Source organism: Pelecanus crispus, chromosome 12 (assembly GCF_030463565.1).
Source record: "Pelecanus crispus isolate bPelCri1 chromosome 12, bPelCri1.pri, whole genome shotgun sequence".
Taxonomy (NCBI): Eukaryota; Metazoa; Chordata; class Aves; order Pelecaniformes; family Pelecanidae; genus Pelecanus; species Pelecanus crispus.
Genome location: NC_134654.1, coordinates 24,767,969 through 24,781,351, shown reverse-complemented (window position 1 = coordinate 24,781,351; position 13,383 = coordinate 24,767,969). Strand labels below are relative to the sequence as shown.

General features: G+C 43.1%; 1 protein-coding gene across 3 annotated transcripts in view; it reads right to left on the bottom strand.

Moving 5' to 3' along the window:
* SUZ12 (SUZ12 polycomb repressive complex 2 subunit) overlaps positions 1 to 2,656 on the bottom strand; it is a 32,235-nt gene extending 29,579 nt beyond the window's left edge. For 2 of the 3 annotated variants that reach the window (XM_075719621.1, XM_075719622.1), the window contains exons 1-2: positions 2,623 to 2,641; positions 2,302 to 2,565 (exon numbers count right to left, since the gene is read on the bottom strand). In XM_075719621.1, the coding sequence (XP_075575736.1) occupies positions 2,302 to 2,565; positions 2,623 to 2,641 (283 nt within the window). Of the gene's footprint in view, positions 1 to 2,301 lie in introns of all 3 variants that reach the window. The other variant, XM_075719620.1, reaches the window with a different exon arrangement.
* Between the last annotated feature and the right edge of the window lie 10,727 nt (positions 2,657 to 13,383).

The window sequence follows — 13,383 nt, the reverse complement described above, 5'->3', positions numbered from 1 at the left end:
ATGTTGATTCTGGTAAAGCAACTACTGTTTCAAAGTGCAAACGGAGGGAGGATAATGCAGCCATACGCAATACTGACATGAAAAGGTAGCATCATTTGAAATAGGTGTCATCACCAAAGTTCAAAAGAGCAAGACTCGCCTACAGAAAAGAGGACCTTCCGTTTAGTTTTAACCAATTCAGTTAAATCAGGACAAAAAAAAGGTTTTGTCTGGATCAGGTTACATCTAACAAGAATTCCAATCTAAACTGAAATACACCCTTTTTAAACTGAAATAAAAGCCAGCTTCATTAGGTAACGTCAGCAAGAAACTTGGAAATGACTTGATAAAACTCATTAAGTGTAGAGAAAAAGATAGAGAATGGAGAATGCCTTGATGCCCATGCTAAGGCTGCTAACACTGCCTCCATTTCCCACATAAAGAAAACAAACAACTAGTTATTTTTAAAGAAATATAAAACTTTATTTTCATATGACTGCAAAACATCTATTTCAAATAGCTGGAAACCTTATTGTAATTTATGGAATTCTGTGATCAAAAGTGAAAAAGGACAGCATTTTATACCCTTCATTCCTTTTTAAAGATATGATTCAGCCTTATTTCCACACTTACGAATCTAAGACCCCAAAGAATCTATTATTAGAGAGACGCATTATTATTAGAGAAGGAAATCGTAAACTGATCCCAATATTTCCTTCTAGAAGCCTGATGAAAACCAGTAAAATTCTGCTTAATGCAAATTATCATAATAATAATTTTAAAAAATCTGTTTTTTTTTTCTTTTCTGTCTTTTATCTTGATTTGAGAGAAATTAAGAAACATGCACTTTGCTAGGAAGTGAAGATACAGAGTAGTCAGAACTTTTAAAGAAAGATCCCGGGCTTTTTAGTCTCAGAAAACCCATGACAGAATTATAATTTAGAAAGGTATGAAACCATTAAATTACATTCACAAGGATGTAATTTAATGACAGTGCACTGCTGCTTCAACTTTAGTTTTCCCAAGTAGAAAAATTCTGAAACACACTTTTCAACCTGCAGACAGACATATATTTCACAAGTCCATATTACTCAGCAAAAGCTTAAAATAAATCTTTATCTTTTTCTAGCATATGACCTTGAAAAGGGACAAAAACATTCAGGAAGAACGTGATTCAATACTACACGTGTTAGGATTTTTTATCCCAATATTTACTTACTGCAGTTTTCCCGTGACATTCACACAACGGAGTTAACGCGCTACGATACATTTACACTTACTCCTGATCGCTACCTGCACAGCTCTGTGCTTCCCTTGTCTGACAGACTGAGGCATGGGCAAGAGAATTTTTTCCCCCATCTTGGACACTGAGCAAACCTCTTAAAACTCTGTGGTACAGTACTTATTGAACATACAGCTTTGTTAACAGGGCTAAGGCTCAAAGGACCCTGCATTATTAGGGATTTGAGACCACCAAAAACTCCAACACTTTCTCAAGCACTGTCACCATCTTTAGCAAGTGAGTGCGAGCAGTGACAGCACCAATCCCAGAAGCGGATCACGTATTTAGTAGGGCATTACAAATTTCCTTCAAATCCCAGCAATTGCACAGAAATTTTTTAGCGCAATGTAAGTTTACTGCTACGCTGCGCTTTTGAATCAGATTTCCATAAACTACTTTCTGGTGCATCCAAGGGGATTCTCCTCCTATCTGGAACCGCCACAGGGTGATGCGTGGGTCGCAAAGGTCAGTTTCCAATACCAAATCTCAACTAAGGGACAATTATTGCCAGACAAAGAAAAACCAACTACAGTGAAGTCTTAATCGCATCCTGCCCCTGAAAGGGGCTCGCAAGGCAGTCGCCAGAGAGGGAAGAGCCTCCTCCTCCCCAGCTCCCCGGTGCCTCCAAGGGCTGCTCGAGGAGGGGAGGGAACCGGCCACCCCGAACGCCCGATGGGAACTGCTCCTGAGGAACCAAGTTCATCGGCTGGGCGCAGGCACACACCCCCGCCCTCCGCCCAGCGGGCCCCGGCCCTGGGAGCCTCTCGCCACCCTGCCCGCACACCGGCCCCCGGAGCTCCCGCTTCCGCCCCAGCCCCGCCGGGCCCCCGCCTCCCCGGCGGAGCCCCCTTCCTCCCCCAGCCCCGCTCCCCTTCGCCCTCCTCCCCGGTCCCGGCTCCCTCCCTCCCCCGACCATGTTTACCCCCGGAAGCCCCTACTCTGCGCAGCCCTCCCCTCCTCCTCCTCCCGCCCTTTCTGCGGCGGCCCCGGCCGGTCCCGCCGGCTCGGGCCCCCACTTCCTCCCCCGGCCCGGTACTCACTCTCGAAGGCCTGAAGAAAGAGCTCGTGGTCGGCCTGGATCTGCTCCATCTTCGGCTTCTTCACGGGGGGCAGCGCCGCCGCCGCTGCCGCCGCCGCCGAGGAGGCCGAGGAACCGCCCGAGTAACCGCTTCCTCCGCCGCCGCCGCCGCCGCCCGCGGCACCACCGGATTTGCCGCCGGGAGCCGCCGCCGCGGCGGAGCCCCCGAACCCCCCGCCGCCGCCGCCGCCGCCGCCACCGCCGCCTCCTCCGCCGCCGCCGCCGCCTCCTCCTCCTCCGGCGGCGCCGCCAGCGGAGCCCGAGCTGGGCCCCGCACCTCCACCGTGCTTCTGAGGAGCCATGGGCCTGGCCCCCGAGAGGGCCCCGGCAGGACGGAGACCGAGCGGGGAGGGAGGGGGCGGCTGGGGCGGGTGGGGTGAGGAGGGGGGAGGGGAAGCGCCGAGCTCCAACTCCTCTAAGTCTCCTCCGCTCCGCTCTCCTCAGCGCCGCGACCAGCCGAACCCGACGACCACGACGCGCCCGCCTCCCCCACTCGCCCATTGGCTCCGAAGATGGCGCCGCACCGCCGCATTGGCCGGCGCGGGGCCCGCCCCCGCGTGACGCACGGATGGTTCTGGAAGAGTTTGGTTGGTCGGTGCGCTTCGCCGCTTGGCGCTTCTCCCCTCCCCCTCCTTTGAACTGAATTCGCGGGAAAGGGCCGCTCGCCCTCCGGCGCGGGGCATGCTGGGTAGAGCGGGCCGCCTCCGCCTGCCGCCGGGGCCGCCCCTCGCCGCCCCGCCGGGCCGCTCCCCCGCCCTCTGCCCTCGCACCCCTCCTCCGCTCCGCTCCGCTCCGCTCCGCTGCTCTGCCCGCCCCCGCGGGCTGCCCGTGCCCCTTCCCGCGGCCGCGCAGGTAGCTGGGGCCCCTCTCGCCTGAGGGAAGCCGCTCCCCTGCCCGCGGGAGCCGGGGCTCGATCGCTCAAAGAGCCGAGTTAGCCGAGATAGGAGCTTGGGTATAAATGGGTATCGGGTTTGTGGTAAAAAATGGTTATGCCGGCTCGGACACGAGGCGCTGCGGGTACCCCGCAGCTCAAACCTCGATTAACCACGAGGTTTCCTCAGCGGACGGCACAAGAAGTCGCCCGTAGGTGCAGGGGGACTTGGAAGCCTGAGGTAAAATGTTTCTCTCTGGTTTTATTCCCACCTTCCCCTGCTTAATGAGGGCCCACGCAGTCCTCGGGGAAATAAAGAGCTGCGCCGTGGCTGCCTTCGGGGCGCTGCGCGGCCGTGGGCGAGCGCGCGCTGGGATGGGGCCTGCAGGGCCGCTCCCGGGCCCTCCCGGCTGCGGGCGGCGCGCGGGAGCCCGGCGGTGCCTGGGACATCCGCGCTGCCTCCGACTAACCCCGCCCGGAGCCGGGTGGCGAGCTCAGCGCGTGAAAGGCTTCGACAGCCGGCCCGTTCTATTTGCTTGCTTTTGCGAAACTTTTCAGTTGTACAAGGTAGGGTGGAAATGGTCTGTGTGCGAAATACAGCCTTGGATTTTGATGCCGGATGCTACAGTGATGCTGACTGACATCGTACCGTCTCGGTTTACCTTCTAATTCCCTAGTGTTAAGGAAAATGAACTTAATGATAAATACTGAGAGGAAAACCATATATCAAAGTCAGCCGTGCTGTAAATGTGCCTTACATTATCAACAGAGAGGGATTCTGATGTGATGTCTCAATTGTCCGTTATTAACCTTACTACATTTTAAGAAAATGTATGTATATACACCCCACACACACACATTTGGATAAATCGGTCTTTATTGGCTACTATTTCCTGCCCAATTTGGGTTTGCTTTTTTTTTTTTTTTTTTACAGTTCCTTAATATTTATTATTCTTTAATATCTGAAGCGTTCATTTTATTTTTCAATTACCTCCCCTCTTTTTGCTTTTTCTGCTGCACCATTTACCTTTCATGTTTGTTTTGGAAAGATCTTCCCTTATTTTTTATTAATTACTCTTCTTTCTTTCCTTCAGTTTTTATCAGACATCGATATTTTACCTGCAGTCTTTTCTGTAATTTGTTTCAGCCTTAATTGTCATACATTTTTAGAAATTCATCTTTGTCACCATTTTAGCTACATTCTCTTTTTCTTCCCTCCAAACAAAAAGTGATATTTCTAAAATATTCTATTACACATTTTATCTTCCTTATCATAACTGTCTCTCCTTAGTATTCCACTTTCTTGATCTTCTATTTCCTATTTGATTTCTCTACAGCCACTCATTTGTTGTTGCCGAATATGTCTTTAATTACTTACCGGCAGCAGCAGTGTTTGATGCACTGTACATTTCTGAGGATCTTACATGTAGTTTCTTCACTCTTAATACCAAGGGACTTCCTGGTGAGCCTTCTGATGCACTGGGTATTTGCCAGTCTTTTGAAATCACAGACTACATAGCAACAGTAGACCAAATGAAGAGCATCCTTAGGTAATTAGAGGTTGATTCTTGAGGTCAGTGATACCCTGTGCCAAGTGACAGAAGGTAAGAAATACTGCAGTATGTGTGAGAGAGGCTCCTAAATGTTGTACAGCTGCAATTTCGTCCTTGGAAGTTGTTTATTGCCTAAAATTATTCCTGTTTCCTCCCTACTGTTTACAAGCCTCTGCTGCTTCTGGTGGCTCGTCCTTCTAAATTTCAAAACCAGGAGGAGGAGCCAGAGGGCAACTTTCCAAGCAGGAGTCAGAAAGATAATTAGGCAATTAATCTCTGGCATTGAATTCGGATCTGCCTGTGAACAGAGGAGCTAAGGATGAGACTCTAGCCTTGAGTGGGACAGCGCAAGACAAAATGTGTGCATATGAGCCCCCTGGAAGTGTAGGACTGTCTGCCAAATAGTAGAGCTTCCGTAGCTTGAGCCTGTTTTCCTTAGGTTGTTGAGAGACTCTTGATTTTTTTAAGTTGTTCAGGTCTGCTGCCGTGGGCTGTCCATATGTACTTACAGAGTGTAGAGTACTGTTGAGATACGTTCAACTGAAAGAGCCTCAACAACTCTGAAATGTCTTATTTGGGGCTTCATAATATGCATGACTAGAAAGAGTGCAGGGCATAAAATAGCAAGTAACTTTTATTTACTTAGTACAGTTAGAAGCTAGAAAATAAATACTCCTTTTTAGAAAGACAGAAATCATCGTGGTTTCCTCAGAAGAAATGAGCCGTGGCATGAGACTGTTGTGTCCTTGACCTGCCTGGTAATATAGACCTCTATAGATTTTTACAGATGCATTTATTAAAAAAAAAAAAAAAAATTTTTTTTATATATATACAAAGGTAACAGAAGTATATATACCAGGTAACAGAAGTTGGCCATGTTTAGTAAATGACAGGGTATCTGCGAAGCCAGTGAAAATGTGTTTTCTACTTACTTCTAATAAAGTAGTCTAAAAAAGACAAGCGGTGAAATATAGCATACCTTACTGAAATTGGTATCAACTCATAAAATTAAAAAAAGTAAAAGATGATGACAAGTAGTGTATTTTTTTTTGCTATAAATATAGAAAATATCCTAACATAATGCAAAAAAGGGCAGTTCAATAAGTTTAATATGATAAATGGAGGAAAATCATTTGCGAACCAGGGTTGCTGTTGGAACAAATTTCTGGTAGTGAAAGCAGAAGTGGTTGGCAGAGGTGCTTTTACAATATGTCAGGTTTTATGTCTTGAGATGGCCAATCCATTCTTGTTTTCATGTACTGTGAGTGGGATTTGCATTCAATATCCAAAAGATCAGATTTGTTTCCTGCAGATTGAAAGCATATGCTACTTCTAAATCTCTTTTTCTGAAGCCTTTTCGCAACCTGTACGTACGCAGTATTCCTGTCATCTTGAGAGACTAAACAGCAGTGATTTTTAACTCTTCAGATATGTATGAAAAAGTGCATGCCTATTTTATACCACTTTATGAATTTTTTCTTCATTTAATAGTTACGTGCTTTTCTTGGTTGCCTGTAGTACCCCTATAGCCACAGTACTTAACCTTCCAGCTTCCATTCCTTCAAATTACTGTATCTCAGCACAGGAATATTTACAAAGTTAATCCTTTTTTTAAGGGGGAAATAAATACCTGTATACATGGAGCTCAGTCTAAATGAAGGTTCTGCCACTAAAATTACACTGTCTTCCTCACATCTTTAAACATGGGTCTGCCTATATAGATTGTTAGTAACTAACTAAATAATACTACAGATCTAGCTTATCTTCTGAGAACTTAATTTTAAATATAACTCTGGAACAAAAGAATAGCGCTTACTAGCTGATTATAAACTTTTGGTCAATCTTTTTTAAAAATTGCTTACAGATTCAGGCCATCATGCAAGCTAGTGTCAGTATTTATTAGGGAGTGCTATTATATCACATTGGTGAGGAGCTGAAGTTTGTTATTCAGGGTGTTGCTGAGAATAGCAAATCCACAGCGAGTGTTCTGGGTAGCTGCATTTCTTTATTTTGGCCTCAAGCTAATGAGCACATTCAGTGGGATTCAAGGGCATCCAGCACGGAAGAGACTTTATGCACTCCGCTTCTGTGGTCAGATCCAAACTTTACTTCTTTCTGTTTTCATGCTTCCAGGTTCTCCTTCCCACTCTCTGTCCAGCCCACTAAACCCAGGTTTTCCATGAGACAAGTGAGAAGGCACAAATGCTGTAGAACCGAGACAAACAAAAATACTTCCTGCGTAGATGGGAAGGTTTGGGCCCCACAGCTGTATCACTGTGCTCCAACTACAGGTCCATGTCAGTGGCATCCCTTTCTTCCACGTATACGAATAAAGTTCACTAGATGCTAAGTTAATTTCATCCGCAGTAGTTATTATTTCATATTCTTAATTTTCAGGCCGATTTGATGTCGATCAGCAGTAACAGGCCGTGGAAATTATTTAATAAAGCTAATCTTCCCCACCTACTTGGAAAGCCAAAGTCAATTCCCACTTTGTGTTTTCCCAGTCTTTTGTAAACAGAGGCTACATAATACTGCAACAGAAAGGGAGTAGCTACAGCTTTCTGGGTAACAGCATGAGAGTGGGTAGGCGGAGTACTGGGTATATTTAGGATGGCAGGATCATGTTGCAGTTGGGGTGGTAGCTCTCAGTTTGAGTTTGCTTTTCTGCATGTTAATGCCTGGTGCTGCCCTGTTTTTATAAGCAGGGAACTAAGAAAAGAGAAAATAAACTTTACTGTAAGGGAACAACTGTACTGAAGCACAGCAAAGGGAAGAGCTAAGATCTGACATAGCAACCCAAGTGTTCTGATGTATAGCTATGAATGCAGTATGCGTGGAAGATTGACAGAGCAGCCACTTGTGATTCTCATTCATGTGTTTGGCTGGGGACTGCTTTTGTACAGAGCTGTTCAAATGTATTCCAGGAGCACAGTACTCAAGGAACTTGGCCCTCAGGGAATCTTAATGCACCCATAATGCACAGCTTTCAGCGAGCAGGTTGCTTACGTGTCTTGAGTTATTGTAGAGAGTGAAAAGTGAATGTGCAGCGTGTTTTGCACCAGTGAGTCACCTATCTTCTGCATTCAGGTGGTGAACAATAAGTGATAATTATTAGTCATTATTGCTTAGTAGAAATGTGTGCTCAGGAGTTGTTTGTTGGAGTCTTGGATGTTTTAATATGTTTTTCATTACTCTTTACAGTGAAATGTATTTCCTGATTTTGAGTTATTGATTTATTTTTGCTTGGTGCTATTTTTAGCAGTAGTATTTGTCTTTAGTGTTTAGATAGTGGACTAAAAATACCAGAATTGTTTCAAAAGCATTATGAAAAGCCTAGGCCCGATATATTAATTTGCTCTAGAAAGGTAGGAGATCTCTTAAGATGATTTAACTGTAAGTTCAGAAATGTACTAACAGTAAAAGCATTAATTGCAGAAAAATACGTCTCGTACAATGAACCAAAAAAAATGTTTATAATGGAAAAACAGTAAGTTCAGGATAACATCCACTTAGTTTGAAAGACAAAGTCTAAACCAAGATCTTTATTCATATAAGATTGGATCAAATTCAAAAGGAAGTGTCTGCTGAAAGAAAACAAGTAGTGTTATTCACCTTTGTTAAAACCTGAATAAATTCCATGTATCACTGAAGACTCCATAGGTAGGAAAAGGACTTGTGGAGTCTCTGTGCAGAAGGAGGACTGTTGTTGCTCAGCTGAGCTCACACAGCACTCAGAACAGACCTTATGCTTACTCATTGGTCTGTGCCCTTCGTTTTGAACGTCTTCATCAAATTTGTAATTGTTCGAAAAATTGAAGGTGCTTGAGGTGAGCTGTGTAAAAGTTCTTGTCTGTTTTGTCCTCAGAGAAACTGTGGATCTTTGTCATGAGCCCCCTTTTTAAACTTGAGCTTCAGAAAAGAAAACTGTAGGCTTTTAATATTTTGAGTTGTTTGCCTTTTTTACAGAAAATCTGTAGACCTCCTGTATATGATAAATGAAAAAACCCCACCCACACACTGCAAAATGTTTAATGTATAATTCCAAACAAAACACACAGAAAAAACCCATGCCAAATCTTGACGCTTAAATGCTTAGTACATGGAAATGGGATAGGAATCATGCTAATTCGTACTATAATTTCAGAGATCCAGCATGTGTCACACTTACTGCAAGACTATCAGAAAATAATTCTAAGTGAACTTTCAGGAATTGTGTTCTCTTAATTGAGTCCTGGAAACTGAAAGATACGGCAACTGAAAAACTTTTGATGTAAACTTAATGATTAAACTCAGAAATGCAGAGATCAAAGAGAAAGTGCTGGGAAGATGTGAGAATTAAGTCAGTTACAGATGTAGATAGAAGTTTCTCACCAAAAGGTCTGTTGACAGTGCAAGAATGAAAGCTTCAATCAAAAAAAAATATAGGCAGATCAACAAATATTTCAACAGATAGTCAAATGAAACCTCAAATTAATTAGTTAACAAATTAATTTCAGCTTTGAAAAAGGGGTAAGTTTTAACAGGGATCAAGTCTTTGTTTTGTAGCTAAACTGAATACAGGTTAATAACATGAGAATTTTGAATGTTATCATCAGCAATTACTTAAATGATAAGGTCAGGGCAGAAACTGTTTTCCTAATGTTTTCCAGTTAGCAAAGGTATACAAAATTCACACACGAGCGAGCTTATCTAAATGTTTCATGCCAAAGTTAACATGTTATCTGTGGTGTTATATGCTAGAAGTTGCGTCAAGAAGGCTTTTACAAGAGTTTATCTTGGTTTTGGAATGCTGCTTGGGATATACAATTCTGCACACTGTAATCTGAATTATCCATACTCCAGAAGTAGTTTTACTGGTTGTTGCCATGACTGTGGTCGAAGTACTTTTAACCACACTAAACACAACTCCACAGAAGGAGGTGAGAAACATAGCAGGAGGCAAATTGTGACCAATCCTAATCCCACTTTTTGGAAGGAGAAATAAATGTATATGTGGCATAATTTATGCTCTTTGGCATGCCAGTTTAATTGATGCTGGTACTGACATCTTTGCATTTAAAAGATAGGAGGCTTTGCTCTGAGAAAGTTCTATCTTTACCTGCCTTGTTACTTATGGTATAGCTAGGTCACCCAAGGCCGTGCCACAGTTTTACCTGCTCTTCGAACCTAGACAGGTTAGTGAGGTAAATTAAGATTAGCATGACTCTGCTTTACAGAGCTCTGGCAACAGTCCTAAATACAAATATATGTGCAAGAAATAATATTAAATTAAAGGTAATTAAGCAATACATTTCATGGTGTTGACAATTTGGGAGTGTGTGGGAGATGACTGATAGAGTTTTAAAATGTTGAAATGCATTCCACTGCATTATGGATTGGCAACTAGAATATGATGACTGACTAGTTATAGCTGCCCTGCTGCATTTAGACAGACTGTCAACTACTTACTAACCAGCCAAATGACAAAAACAAATTAAAAGGCATACTTATTGTACAGTAGTGGCTATAAGCCCCTGGAGACCCTGAATAAACAGATGGATCTTGTACTGAGTACCAGATGTGAATTGGCAAGGAAAGAATTCCAGAGGCATCATTCCCCTTCACTGAAAACTCCCTGTGTATAGATGTTCAGATCTTGGGGCAACTGAGAAGAAACAAAATGCCTCAAAATGAGTAGGAGGAAAAATCTGACTCATAAAAATTCAAGTTCAGAGCCAATGCAGAGAAGAAAGTAAAGGTCTTGCCTTTTTTAAGAGACTGTATGTAAGAGTAAATTGTTAGATAATAGTTCTGTTAAGGCATTGAATGAAAATGTTTAATTTATTTTTACCAATAATAATTGAGGAAGAGATAAGTGAGTGAATGAAATTCTAGGAAGCATTCAGATCTGATGCTGCAGGGTAAGGGCCAACAAACTGCAAGAGTAAAGCAATGCATTGACAAAGACAAGCATTTATCTATCAGAATGGAAAAAATAACATTTGTGTAGGACAGGTGGATGTACCAGTATTAAAGTAGGTATGGAGCAGTCCAAGTGACTGATCGCATACCCTTAAATACACATTTTTGGAGGCTCAGTGTGGAACTGTGGTGATGAAACCACTGTTGATGCAGATTGACTGCTGGTTTTGGCAGAGGCAAAACCAAATTGTCATGTAAATTGTTTTAATTACAAAACTAGGGAAGTTAATGTAGTCCAAAGTTTGAGTTAGTTTATTTTTGAGAGTAAATTCCAAGCTGCTTTATTAATAGATGCGTTCATATATTTTTAAACCAAAGCCCCACATTCTCAGTAAATGCTTTGAGGGCTTTGTTAAAAATGTGTCGCTGGGGATGAACCACTGGCTCAGCTGAAGTCAGTGGAAGTTTCCCAATTATTTTCATGAGGTCAGAACATCACTCTCATTGTTTAAAAGGCATCTTTGTGTAGTATGAGTTAACTGTAAAATACTGTACATCAGGTGCCATCTTCTAAAAAGCTCTAATTGTTTATGTACTCATGTAGTAAAATAGCAGAAGTAATTAAGATATATCTAAACCAATTTATAATTTAAATATTTGCCTAATGCGCATTAACCATCGTGCATTTTAATATAGACAAGACATAAAGCAAACCCACTATTATTATTCCTAATTCACAATATATCCATTGCTTGCGGACTATAATCTGTAAATACTCAGCTGTGACAGCTTGCCAGAACTTCTCCTGCAAGGACCTACTGATGGAGTTTTTCTAAAGAGACTTCATAAAAGAAGCAGCAGCAAATTGAGTGACCCTACAGGTGCAAGCTGCAGCAGTTGTCTCTCCAGTCTTCCCAATAACATTTGTTGAAATCTCTGTATTGCGACGTCTTTATTGGTAATGGATCCCTCCCTTAATTTGCACTGATGCATTTGGAATGTCAGCTTCCAAAACAAGGCACATGGGAGGCATCTAAAGTAGATTTTTTTGAAAGGAAAATGAACAAAGAGCATGTCAGGTTCCATTTTGATTTGCATGACAAATCCAGCATGCAGTGTTCTGGTGGGTCGGGCTGGGCGTGCCTGCCACTCACTGCATTTCTTACTTTGGTTTGATCACTTTTGACAGTCCGTTATGTTCATTGTTCTAAGGATTGTTTTGCTGGGGGAAGAAAAGGAAAGGCATTTTTATTTTTGTACTTTTTCCATTTACAGGAAAGGAGGGATATCTGAGGCAACAGAAAATGTTTTCAATCGGTTTGTGATCTCTTTCATTTGTAAATAATCCTGTGGGGTCATCAGCAAGTTCCGTAGTTCAGATCTTACTGTTACTCGCTCTGTGCGTGTGTTTTTGAGTGGGAAATACTAGGCCCCTAAACTAGAAACTTGGGGAGTCTATTGTTTTGGTGCACACCATTCTTTCTTCCTTTGAGTCCCACAGTGATGGGTCCTGCAGAGTGGTTTGTGCTCTGCCTATATGCTTCTATCAGATGATATTGTGGTGCTTTGACAAGTGCTAACAAGGGCTTTAATGCCCTAAGAGGCATTGTTGGATACACATTGTTATCGGTATGTGGATAGTATGTGAATAACTCTCACGTGTCAAAGACCTGTTGGTAGATACGTGCATGGGACTGGATTCTCCTGGAGGCACAGTTCAAGGTGGAGGTTGCTGTTGCCCCTTTGGGTACACACACTTTTCTGTCGTCTACGTTAAAACAGTCATGGATTGTTTGGTGGTGGGTTTCGGGTTTCAAAGTTCCTAACTGACTGCAGGTGGTAGGACACCGTAAGTTGATCACAAAACGGTATTTTCAGACTCATAGAATGATCATAAATTTTCAGGAGAAGACTCTGTTCATTATGTTTGTGTCTCTCTTTTGCAGTTACTGTGGGTTTTCAGCCAAAGGAGAGCTTAGGGCTTGAAGAATGAGGACAGCAAGAAGATAGAAATGGAATTTCCCAGCGGTTTCCAGGTAATGACTGACATCTACCTTTTAAGCTTTGAAGTCCTACTCTGCATGTGGTGTTCTCATTAACATGTTGTGATCTAAGTGCACCGTGACAGATAAGCTCTAAATACAGAATGCTTTTATAGTATAAAATCATGCAATCAGATGCAGCAATATCAAAATAAATGAAGTTAAACAATCAAGTGTAGTAATTCTAATCACATTCTAGCTTAGCAATTCAGTATGCTAATGCTACTTTTCATGACTGGTGTAGTCCTCCTTCAGTACTATTTTAGTAAAGCCTGTGGACTTACACGAGCATCGGCTTGAGCTGGTGCATCAAGTCAAACCCAATGTAATTAATGAGTGTTACTGATGTTCGTGAATAATAATCTTACACCATCACTTTGAGAAGGATTACCTGTTGTGCTGCTTTACTGAAAGCTGAACTCAGAGGGAGGTGAACTCACTGAAATTTAGTTCCCAAGGGATTGAAGGCTTTGCCTCCAAGCGGGGATGGCTTGCGCTGGGATGGCAGTGCTGATCCCCACTCCGCCCCTCCAGCTGTCCTTGCTGTGGGAAGTTCCTCCTTCCGCTGCAGGGATGGCTTACCTGCTCCAAGGCAGCTGCTGGATTTTGCCAGTTCTGTTGTGAATGTTTGGAGTATGTGAAGGTGAACTGATAGCACCCTAAGACGCAAAACC